This window comes from Numenius arquata, chromosome Z, assembly GCF_964106895.1.
Source record: "Numenius arquata chromosome Z, bNumArq3.hap1.1, whole genome shotgun sequence".
Taxonomy (NCBI): domain Eukaryota; kingdom Metazoa; phylum Chordata; class Aves; order Charadriiformes; family Scolopacidae; genus Numenius; species Numenius arquata.
In genome coordinates, this window is record NC_133616.1 from 73,415,613 (window position 1) to 73,428,083 (window position 12,471).

Genomic DNA, 12,471 nt, shown 5'->3' on the forward strand with positions numbered 1-12,471 from the left:
TAAGTCTTTATGCTGGCTTCTTTCCTAATAAGCTAGTAACATTAGTGTGGCATTGTTTAAAGCATCCCACATGTTCTTAGGTGTTTTAGAGGAATGCCAAGAGTTTACAAAAGCACTGTGTACTGTGTGGAGACTTTTTTTTTAATTTGTGCATGCGTTTTTAGTGTTCCCTATAAATGTTTACATTCAATGGGTAACTTGCCCTTTTTTCCTTCTGTCCTTTTAGTGCAGTCACCAGGACTACCAAGCTTTTTTTCTGATAGCAGAATTCATGTCTATACCGATGGCTGTTTCTTGTTTAGCTGTCTGCAGTTGTCCACTTGTCATCTTATTGCCTACCTGGAATGGGCGAGTCTGTCTAGCTGCCTCTTCATCCTCGCTGAAGGCTTCTGCAGATTATCTTTTGTGGCACCAGTCACGAGAATGAGTTAAAATGCCTTTGCTCATGTCCCATATGACTTTTTTTTCATATCTTCCATGTCCTCACTTTCTCACCCTGCCTTTGAGGCCAACGTATAGAAGTGTTAAGTAGTACTGCTTAGTTATTCATACAAGAGCCGGTGTGAAATGGTTTCCTTCCTAACCTGTCACCTTGGGGAGACTGTGTAGTTGGGTTGTTGCTCCATAGGATTCCTCTGCTTTCTGGTCTTAGAATTGCCCGTGTTTACATTAGTAACTTTGTAAGTTACTTTGAAAATGTTGAGACCAATTTATTATCAGAAAGTAGTTCTAAGTTTTCTGTGAGGTGGTGGGGTTTTTTTCCAGTCTTTGATCAGTATGGTATCACAGAATTCTTCCTCATAGCTCTACATAGATCAAGAGATACTCTATTGGTTGGTTCTCTTGGGCTGAGTGAGTTTTCTCCTGGAGCAGTACCCTAATCTAGTTCATGCTACAGTTTTTTTTCCAATTGTGTAATGAAGGGAATGGCACAAATGAATTGACATGCAAAGGGAGAGGGCTGCTAATGGAGAAATGCTGGTTTAAAATAACAGTGAAAATACAGACTAAGAAATCAGGATTGTTTAGCCTGTTTGTACAGACTCAACAAGCACAATATGTGCTGTTAAACATGTGGACATCAGAGTAACCATCAAGCTCTCCTTGACAACTATCCTTCCTACAAGGAAACTGAAAGAGTGAGTAGTGTTTTGTTCTGACAAGCAAGGTTGTTGACTTGAAGAGATGCCCTTTGGGTTTGTATGTGCCTTCATCTGTAAAGAATTTTGGGGTCTTCTAGCAGCCTATGTAATGTTTGCATATGTTGGGTTCAACAGCCTCCATTATCTCTTATTGGCACAGATTTTTTGAAAATGCGCAAATGTTGTGGTTTTGTGCAGGCTTATAAGATATTTGACTATTGAAGAACAAAAATAAGCCTTTCAAATTAACACTCCAGTAAAGATAAAAAACAGTAAAGAGGAAGCATTAAGAATTACAGCTATTCAAAGTACAAGTAACTGTGCATTTAAATATTTTTTTTCAGAACTGATGAATTTTTTTTTGCTGAGTTCTGTTTTTTTAAAGTGAAATTCAGCATCTAGGTTATGTCAGAGCTATTGCCTTTTACTGAGCCTTCAAATTTTTTTCTTCTTGTTTAAGGTGTTCAGCAACACTTCACAGAGACAACAAACAGCTTATCCTTGCTAAATGACCTTCATTACCTGTTGTGAGTCAAACTAGGTTGTATAAATCATCTGTAAAACACACTGAACATTTAAATTTAAAAAAAGAAACTTTTACAAGCTCAGAGTAAAGTTTTGGTGTAGAACTTCATATCTGGAAGATATAAAGGACCTTGTATTCAGCCATGGTGTTCTGATTGTTCTGCTATATGGTATTATGAAAACAAAATCTAACATCTGCTTGCCCAAATAACATGTGATAATTGTCCCATACTTCCATTGCACTGGCTGTATCCAAGAGGTCAAAGGGCAAATACTAAATTCTAAAGCATGTTCTGAAAGTCTCCTGGTGTGTAACTCTTCAGGAGGGTCTTCAGGACCATTTTTAGGATCTCCTAGGATTTCATCAAGAGCATTGTATGAGCAGTGACCCTTGAGGCTGGAAGCATCTGAGGGTCCAGCTTCAGTTGCTTCTGAACAGCTGGAGAAGGCAGAGGTGCTTAATACTTGGTTTCTGGCCACTTAGATTCTGGGTGCTGTTTTTTTCTGTAATCACCTTTATGTAATAGTACCATTTAGAAGTATGTGGCTTAACAAGGGCAGGCATCATTGCAGTCATTTTTCATGTGGTGTCTATAAATAGAAGTAAATTCTATGTATAAAGCCTATGTGAAATAACTTTTTTTTCCCTCAATGACAGGAGTGCACAGGTATGAATCAAAACAGGTGGTAGAAAGGTTTTAGCCAGAAGTGTGATGCACTAGAGGTTTCTCCCTAGTATATATACACCTGAGGTGGTAAGTGGTTGAAGGCTTCTCTGTTTTGTCAGCTCACCTTGGTTCTGTCTCAGCATTGCTGGGAACCAGTCTCAGCTTCCATTTATCAACTGAACATGAGCAGTAAATTATGTTACATACCAAAATCCCTGTTTTGCAGGGAAAATTAGTAGACCACTGTGACTATTGTTTTGCTGGTCTACATCTTGCTAGCTCCACTTATTTTTGTAAAGCTCTCATACAATAATCTACTGTTAATACAATTGAAACTGTTCTATGGCAACCAGAACTAATCACTTAAATGATACGGCTTTTTAATTCCTGATATCTTTAGTCTTTGGAAATAAAAAAAAGCCTAGTTGCTTCTCTGCTAGACCAACCTTACTTACGACTTGAAATGAAGCTATTTAGAAACTGGAATTCAGTTAATGCCACAAGCAATGTTTAAGAGTGTTTGGATTTATAATCTTAACTGTGCTTGGTGAATTAAAAGTAACTTCTTTGAAAGGCAGATGGTTCCCATGTACTGTATGTTAACAAAGGGAACCACTCACAGTTTGCTGAACTGAACAACTGTCTTTGGTTCTGCTTCCTTTCAAGACTGTAAAGAAAGAGCAGATTTCCTTTTCCAACTTAATTTACTTGTTCTCTTCTTAATATGAATGTATTTTAAGACAAACTTGCATTTCTTTAAGAGGCATAGAGCTCTGTTTCCTGAACTTACTGATTTCTTAGGTTTTTGAATGTGGTAATTGCTGAACTATTTCAATAATACAAAGTGCAATACTGTCTTTGAGGCTAATAGTCAAAAACTATTAACTTTTTTAATGATACCAGTGATTCGTTGGAAGTTCGGTATTTTAAAACTCTTCTTGGAGACTGTTCACAGCTCAAACTCTTATGTTAATGTGCCATTTTAATTTTAAAGTAGTGTTTAGTCTGAAAACTAATTTTGAAGAAATAATACTTTTATTTGGTGTAATTGGCTGTATCCCTGTTTTTTTTTTCAGGTCAGGATTGTAAGTAAAAGGGTAAGAGGTCTAGTTTTTCAAACTAGATGTAAAGAGCATTCTGTACAGCTTTGAAAATAAAAACGGTAAAAAAAATCAGTAGAGCAAAACTTGGTTTTAAAAGATAATGGTGTAGTAATTAGAGAACTGACTTGTACATTGATGCAAGTACCTTGTGGAACACTTCACTGAAGATAGATGTGTTATGCAAACTGGAAATACTTCAAATGAGAGATGTTGTTTGCCTTTTTGAGGAGTGCTGTAATGCTCAAGGGCACAGTGAAGTCTGTCCATCGAGTATACTGAAATCCTGTACACACAAGTAAGCTGTCCTATTGGAGTTTTCCATCTGCAGCCTATGGTTCACAGGAAGCAAATCATCCATCAGGTCATGCTGCATTAAGAGCCATAGAGATCCAAATACGTCATTTTATTCGCATCACTACAGTCTCTGTAGGATAGAGAATTCTGTAGACTGCTACTTTGATGCAGTCTCCTTAATAAAGCTTGTCTGGATGTCAGTTGAGACTTCCAGTTTTTCTTCATGTAACAAGCAGTTCATCAGACATACTTGCCTGTATACAATGGAGAGCTTCAGAGGTGAAGTTGTTAGCATGGGTTTTGGCTTGAGATCAGAGAGAATGGCTTGCAAGCTTGCAGCTGATACAAAAGCCTCGGTGTTTTGCATAAAAAGAGGTGATTGAAGGTCTTCATCAATCTAAGTTAGAAATAAAGACCAGACATGAAGTCAGCCAACCATATGGACTTCAGTAGCAAACTGAAATGAAGACTAATTTACATCGTTTTAAAACAGGAAAAGTTGTTTTGAAGTATGTGTTTATAAACCCTGGATGCAGAAGCTTTCCAAAACCTCGGTCCTTGGGGTTTTTGTATCAAGTTTAGACTTAACCTCATCTGCTAACCAGGGGCAAGAAGGAGCTCTTTTATTTACACCGGTCTCAAACTGTGGCAACAGTCAGGAGTCTTCCTGTTTGTGCCAGTATTGTGGTTACATTTAACATCTGGACTACTTGTAATCATCTGCAAATGGCCCATTAGCTTTTTTGGTATCCTCCTAGCACTGTTCAATTAAAATCCAACTGGGTTTGCAATGGTGTTCTATTTAAAAGCAAACAGCAATGTGCTTGGTGACAAATACCCTTATGAAGAACTACTTTGTGCATATTTTGCTCTAGTTACTTCACTTGAGACATCCTTGACTCGCCTGCCACTTGTATGTCCAGTTAAACAGCTATTGTGAGGAAACTTACTAAATACCATCAGTGCAGATTGTAATTTACTTGATTTTTAAAATCTAGGATTTTAAGAACAGACTGTTCTAGCGAAGTAGTTTATTGTCTTGTGTATTTTTTTGTAGACTGGTAAAGGCATGTAAGGGGAGCTGTTTTTCAGTGGTGCATGGTCATCCTCCATGCTAATGGAAAACCGACTCACTGCGTTTTCGTTCTTTCCTCTTCCTTTGGTCTTGAAGATTTAATAATTTGTTTTGTGGTATAGTTCCTTTTAGGTATGATGTGGTTCTGGAGGTAGTTTCCAGGGTAGATGCAGGGGTAACTAGACTTATCTTTTAAATCTTACTAAAAATAAATATCTTATTTCGTGTAAGAAAAAAACTTTAAAACTGAATTTGGAAAGATTAGATTGGAATTGCCTCAAATCCAATTAAGCCACACTGCATGGACGTGCTGGGAATATAAATGCAATTACTGTAAATTTGTACAAATTGATTTGTTGCATTATCTTGCTAATCTAACATACGGTACTTTTTGTGTCCATATTGCAGACGGCAACTCCAAACTAACATGGCAGTCAGACTGTGTGATGTGGCTTCTCTGCTTAGAAGTGGTTCGTGGGCAGCAGAGCCTTGGACTGGGGTCTGTGGGATTTTTCTTAAATTCTGTAGGCTTTTTTACATGTTAATAGTGCTGAGGCCATACCAAACTCTTTAATCTCCCATTTGGAACGTTAACTCTCTTCTATGTTTTGTTATAGGCTGTAGGTTGTGTCCTTATTCTGAGAGAGCCTAGAGCGCACTGGCGTACCATGACAACTTTTACTATAATATGGTGATCTCCTGTAGAAATTATACTGCAGTGGCTTGCCTTTCTTTTAATGTCAATTAGATTTTAGTATTAATTCAAAATACCTGGTGGATAATTGAAGAGTAGCATTGTACTAAAATGGTTTTGGTATGGTCTGAATACTAAATTGCAGTAACTTTAAAAACTTGTATACTGTGTATTTATGATTACTATTTTAAAAGTATATTTACAAGCCTTATTCTAAGAAATTGTTTGAAAACTGTAAATTTATCTCTTAAACTATTTTTCTGGGTGGAAAATATTTAGTAACTGCTGAAGTGCGTTGTGTTTTATGAACAGTTGTATTCAACCTATCAATAGAATATGCATTATTTGTAAAACATTAGTATCACTTTATTCAGAGCAGATGGTTCTATAGCTGAGAAATGCTGTAATTTCAGCGCACAGAGGCTACTGCAGCTGTTCACTTGAATGTTGGCTTAGTATCTCATTCTTGCCACCTGAACATGAAAATAAATGTGCAATTAAGTGAGGATTGTTTGTTGTCTTTGCTAAATCCTTCTAATTTTGATCAATGAACACTTCAAATTTGAGAAAAAAGAAAAAGAGGAGGGAAAAAATCAATCCTAAAGAGCCTCAGTCAGAGCATAGCATTTGTGGTTGCTAACTGACAGATATACTAGTGCTTTGAAAAGTAATTTATCTTAATTGGGATCATCTACTTTGTCATCTTTTCAGCAGACCTGTTTCATCACAGGGCTAGGAGCCAGGTTACCCCTTCAAGTTTGTCACAAGGGAGGAAAATGCTGTTCCAGTTGTAGTTCCTCAGGAAAACTAGATCACATTTTTATATTAAATGTTCCTAATAGATGAATCTTCCCTTTTTTGTATTTGCTGAACTAATCTCTTGGAAAATACTTACACATACAGAGCATAGAAGTGCGTTCCCAGGAACGTCTGAATTGCAGCTTAAGACACTCAACCACTTTCATGTTTTCAGGAAATTCAGAATTGCACTCCCTGAGTACAGTTGACCTAATCAGCTGTTTGGGTACGCATGGATTACATATGTTGCTTTGAACAGGACAGATAACCTCCAGAGGTCCTGACACTATGCTGTGATTTTACAGTAGGCTTTTTTGTGTGAGAACTCCTGCTAGAAATTTAAGTATGAGGTTGGATTCAGTGATTGCTGGTTTTTTTTTTAGTGAAACTTCTTGATTAGTCTTGCTTCTGTGTTGACATGTTTATTCCTGGAGAATTAATATATTGCATTTTCTGATGGATGTTGTTGTATAGTTGCTTTCAAACACGGTAGGCTGCCCAAGTCTTGGATATTAGGCTGCCATTAAAAGTTCACTATATTTACCAACTCTTACCATTCAGTGACTGACTGAGGTGGCAGAGCGAGCCTTTTGTTCATGTGGTAGCTTGTAAGGAAATACTGACACTTGCCAAATGATGGCTGCTGTATCTGCCAGTCATATAGTCAGTTACTTTGAGGTGAAACACAGTAATTCCTGGAGTGTTGATCACTCCCTTTTGATGTCTAAAAGTAAATTTCAAGTATCAAACTTAACTGTTTTCAGGGTGCAGGGGAAGGAAGAAATGAGAGCCACGAATTGTCAGTTTAATCAAACAAAAGCATTCAGAAACCAACCTTCTGTCACCACAGGTTGGAAGTAGACCTAGAGGTTATGAAGGAAGAGGTTGTTTTCCATCCCAGCACATTCATATATCTCTTATTCCATTAAATTACTAATCTTGCTTTCTGCTATTGCGTATGAAAAATAGGCTTGGGATACAGTTAACACCCACTTCTTTTTGAAAATAACCAAATGTTATCACTTTAAAATACATTTCATATCACTTCAGTTATCAGTTGTAAGTTAGTAGAACTGATTACCGTTGCAACAGGCCAATTCTGCTTGGTAATTTCTGTGCTAGAAAGGCTGTGATACCCCTAAATGAAGGGAATGGGGGAGCACGGAAACTAAGCTTTGAGTGTTGACTTCATTGAGAGAGCTCCTAGGAAATTATAGTGACAACTTTATTTGCCTATGAGTTTTTAAAGCATTACCATGGCTAACAGTTAAAACCCTTCTCTACTGGTGGGATATTTTTGCATATAGAGGCAGTATATGGCCCTGGCAATGCTACTTCTGCATAGTGACAGGGCTTTTAGATTGTTGTCTGGACTGTCCTAATAGATGGTGAAATGTGAATTTTGATGGTTCTTGTTTTCTGTGTTTTTCAGCAGGTGGTTGCTGCCATGGAAACACAACTGTCTAATGGACCAACTTGCAATAACACAGCCCATGGTTCAAGTACCATAAACAATTGCTCATCACCAGTTGATTCTGGGAACACAGAAGACAGCAAGACCAATTTAATAGTCAACTATCTTCCACAAAACATGACACAAGAGGAGCTGAAGAGTCTGTTTGGCAGCATTGGTGAGATAGAATCCTGCAAGCTTGTCAGGGACAAAATAACAGGTATGTTAGTTTGGGGATTTTCTGCATCTTTTTGTTTGCCAAGCAGTGAACTGTCAGATGGTGTTTTGCAATTCTCTTAAATCATGGAATAAAGGCAGAAAAGACCAATGCTGATGTTGCTAGTCAGAAGGAACTTAGGTTCATCGTTACCTAGATTCTACACCCAAAAATTAAATGTATTTGCATTTCATCCAGGTTTGTATGAGCGCTATAATGCTAACGGGGCATGTAAGTCTTCTGACTTTAGAATCTTTGGAAAGAAGACTCAAATGTGGAAAAGCAGATATTTATACAAGGTTTACTTGAGGTTTTTATTTAACTACATTGAAGTCATGACTTCATCAGCCCTAGCTGATGCAAAACTTCCTTTTTCAGGGATGCAGGTAATTAAACTTGTACCTTGGGAAAAGGGTGGACTGCATTTTTTCAGCTTCATAGGTAAAGCTGCTTTTGCAATGCAGCACAGTAATTTCTTTAGGATGGACACTTGAATCAGTATCTACTGTCTGAACTGCAGTGTGATGTATTCTGTTAGTAGCTGGGTTTAGTAACAACTAGTGCACGTGTGGCATGTATTTAGACCAGTTGTTTAACTTTGGAAGAACTACCGGATGGATGCCTGCACTTTAAAACAAGAATAAAAGAATAGTTGGCAAAGTCCAGTTTGTCTGATCTCCATTTCTCAACTCTAAGCTTTCAAATTAAAAAACATTGATATACCACTTATGTCAACATTTCATTAGTTTTGTTCAGAAATGTTGACTTTGATACTTTATTTCCTGGCTCTTTTTTTTTCAAAGTCCTCAAATATCCAGCTTTCGAGAATACATCTATAACTTACGTTCTTGATTGCAGCTCTTGAATGTGCTAGTTAGCTTCTGTGTGCTTAAAACTACACCTCTTTGAGACTGCATGTTCTCTATGCTTTGGTTTAAGGGATGGAATAAAATACTTTCCTATCACTGAAAGGCAGTGGGCAGAACACGGACTTTTTTCTCACTCTGTAAATGAGTAAAAACATTTTTGTGATTCATTGTTCCCTGAGCAGCAACAGTGGAAGGCAAAAGCTTTAGTTGACACAGATTGCTTTTGGCTTCAACCCCTACCACACATTTGTGTTGATGGCTTGGGTATGCTGGAGAGATGTGTTCCCCAACTGTGTATGTGAACAGTGGAGGACAAGGCCTAAAAACCTTCAGGCAGCTCTGGCACCAAACCCAGGACTTGTCTTTGGCATGCAGTGCATGCTTTCTTGTCGTGATAGTGTATTTGCTTCTTCAGTGTGGCAGAAGGAAGTTACGCCACCTTTTCCCACATTAATGAAGACACTGCTGTTGTCAGTACAAGGATGATGCTTAAACACAAACCTGGCAGCAAAAATATACCAAGGGGAATATTTCCCAAGTGTTTAGTTCATCTACATCTGCACTTGCTTAGAGTGAGCAGAGTGAGCTAAGTTAGGGATCTCTTCTAAATCTTATCATCTAGTCTGCTGCCCAGTGAGACTTGTTTTGAATAATACAAAGTAGTTTAATTGCCACTGCTTATACCTGCATTCTGCTAATACCCAATTAGTGAAAATACTGATGTGACACTGAATAATCACCATCTTTTTTGAGAATGCTTTTTTTTCCTCTCATTATTCTCTGCATGCTGGAGAGAGCATTTGTAACCATGTGTGATAAGTTTTTCACTTGTGCATGGTGTGAGAGAATAACCTGTTGCATATAAAAGGATGTTTTTGGCGTTGGTCACTCTTGATTGTTGGTCTTGGCTACTGTCCTCTAAACAGTTTTGTTACCCTACACTTCGATGTCCCCAGTCACAAGGTAGATTCTCAAGCCCTACTTGGACTTCCTGCAGTTCAGCTCTATACAGCATCAGTCAATTTTATGTTTGACTTCATGTACCTTACAAAGCAGAAACTGAAGAGAAGGAGCAAGGTCTATAATCGGGCCTAGTGAGAGGAGATGCTGTACTTCTGAGGCTGCAAGAATGGGATTTTTTTTAAAGTCTTGATTTCTTCTACTGACTATTCTACACAGAGTTTCTTAATTTGAAAGCAAATTGCCCTAAAACAAGGGAATTCTGCCTGAAGAGTGTGACTTCTAAAGGACAACTGCCAAAACATACGCTTCTGTCTTGGTGAATTCACTAGGCCATGCTTCATGGCTATTCCTCATTTCGATTAGTGATTGCTGATAGCATACCCTCCCTGAGATAGGGTGCATTTAGTGGCACAAACTTAGTCAAACTAAGACTGCTTAAAGCCCAACGCTGATCCTTTGGCTTCCTTCTCATTGAGTAGTCTCTGAGTTCTGTGCCTTTGAATGAAGGCTGCTGTTGATCTGAGTAGCTCTTCTTCCCATAGCAGGTGGCTTGCTTTTAATACATTAGGTAGTGGAGTGGTTAAATCTCTTAAGTACCCTGCTTCAGTATGGTAGGCTTGGCTCCTGAAACTGCAGCTTTAAGTTTTTCTAGGCTAACCAAACCTCAAAGCAATCTCTGCTCTTCACTGTGAAGAGTACCTAATGCTCTTGGGGATGCCAAAGAAAGTAGGCTGTGCTCATGCCACACCTTGCTGTCTTCAGCTGAAGGCTGGTTGATGTAGAAAAAAGTCTGTCTTCTCTGTAGGTCATGGCAAATAAGAAGTCACTTCACTGTTTCCTGACCTTTTGTTCCAGGTGTGGAAAGATGTAACTGGTACTTGATCAGTTAGTGAGATGGCTATTCAAAGTGTTTATCTCTGTCTTGCAGATTTGAGTTCACGTATTTAGCATTCCTTATTAAAGTTGCTGGAGGATTACATGGTTCTCCCAATTAAGAGGCTGCTGTAGGCACACAGAACTGAGCCTCAGGGTCTTAATGATGGGTGTGCAAATTGTCCACATCCTTAAATGATGGTTTTGATGTTTTATATCCTAGAAGCTCACCTTGCTGCTACTTAGTGTCAAAATGGGACTGGGACTTAAACGCAGACCTTTTGTTTGAAGGTGTGATGTCTTCTATATAGCATAAAGTGATGCCTAAGAAGGATCCAGAATTTAAATTAGGGTTGGAATTACGGGAGATATAGTTTGTTTCTCCTTTATCAGAAAGCAGCCCCTCAGCTTTGAGGCGTACTTTCAGCTGCCAGCAAAAACATTGCATCAGTATTGTTCCAAAAGGCTTTAATATAAATGAGATTGAGAAATATGGTGTCTGACCTTATAACTGCATTGGGAGCAATACTTCTGATTTAAGTAGCCTGGAGCAAGATTACCTTGTGTTAGCGGATGCTGGGGAGATGCTGTAGTTCCAGTCCTGTTCTTACTCATTTTCAGGTTTTCTACAGAGAGTTCTTGAAAAGCAAATTTTCCTTTTCTTTCTGCAGTTCAGAACATAGATTGTTACCAGGTTGCTGTGAATGAAGAGATTTAGCATGCGTTTCAGAATTATATTGGTTTAATTCCTGTGTTAAAACAGTAATTTTTTCAACGTAAATGAATTGTCACGAGTACTACATACTTGGTGAATATCTTTAATTGATGAGAAGTTTAGGGGAGCTTAGAAATTGAAATACACTTTCATACAGGCTAAATTGTGAATGAGAATTGATAAGGGGCAAAGCTTTGGTCTGCATTTGACTGTTTAATTCGGGTTGTTCCATATCAGTATTGGGTGCATCCTCTCGCTACTTCATGAGGTGAAACCTCATTTATGACATGCTGGAACTGAGAGCTGTTTGCCAAGTGGATAAGACAGCTTCAGTATAAAAGCGCTAAGAAATCTGGTATTATCTGCATGAGTGGATGAAATTAAGCATGCGGGTGAACTATTTCTCAGCAGCAAAACGTTATTAGATGAAGAAAACAAATTCTAACCTGTCTGTCCATGTTAGCAGGCAGTGTCAGTATCACAGCGCTGGACCATGATGCGATCGACTAGTAAATTTTAAGACATGAAGTCTGCTACATTCTGGGTCATGAATGCCATGTGTTGAAATTCAGAGGCATTAAGGATGGCTACTGCCATCTTGACCCAAATACTTGTAGGAGTATCCTGTGGATTTGAACTAAGTTATCTCCCACCCTGTTATTTAATATTCAGTCTGCGGTCAAATCTGCGATGCTGGAGTGCATTTAATACTGCATTATAGCAGTGCCACAATTCCTTGAAGCTGCCTGCACGCTTCAGGGTTGAGATGAGTTGAACTTGAGGGCCTCTTTGCCTCTGGAAAACCTACTGGGGGGAAGGGAGGCACCCTGGAGGTTCCCTTCTTAATTTCGTGTGAGCAGTTTGAAGCCCTGTTTCAAAAGGGCTGTTCTAGTAGTCTCAGTAATGCTTTTCAATGGAGTCAGATTTGCTAAAACAGTGTCTTTAATTGTTTCAACCAGTGGTTATAGTTCCTTGCAGTGTACTGTCAACATAAAGTTTGTGTCACTTACTGATTTTTATCTAAGGGTTTAGTTGTGAGGGAGGTAGGGAAGAAAGCTGAACTGCAAAAGGTTCCAAGCATG

General features: G+C 38.5%; 1 protein-coding gene across 9 annotated transcripts in view; it reads left to right on the plus strand.

Moving 5' to 3' along the window:
• Nucleotides 1-269: 269 nt before the first annotated feature.
• The window catches only part of LOC141477655 (ELAV-like protein 2), a 57,086-nt gene continuing 44,884 nt past the window's right edge, over nt 270-12,471 (plus strand). For 3 of the 9 annotated variants that reach the window (XM_074166903.1, XM_074166906.1, XM_074166907.1), the window contains exons 1-2: nt 5,235-5,306; nt 7,732-7,972. In XM_074166903.1, the coding sequence (XP_074023004.1) occupies nt 5,235-5,306; nt 7,732-7,972 (313 nt within the window). Of the gene's footprint in view, nt 297-734; nt 746-4,322; nt 4,412-5,215; nt 5,307-6,644; nt 6,660-7,731; nt 7,973-12,471 lie in introns of those variants that run through there. The other 6 variants (XM_074166905.1, XM_074166908.1, XM_074166911.1 and 3 more) reach the window with 5 other exon arrangements.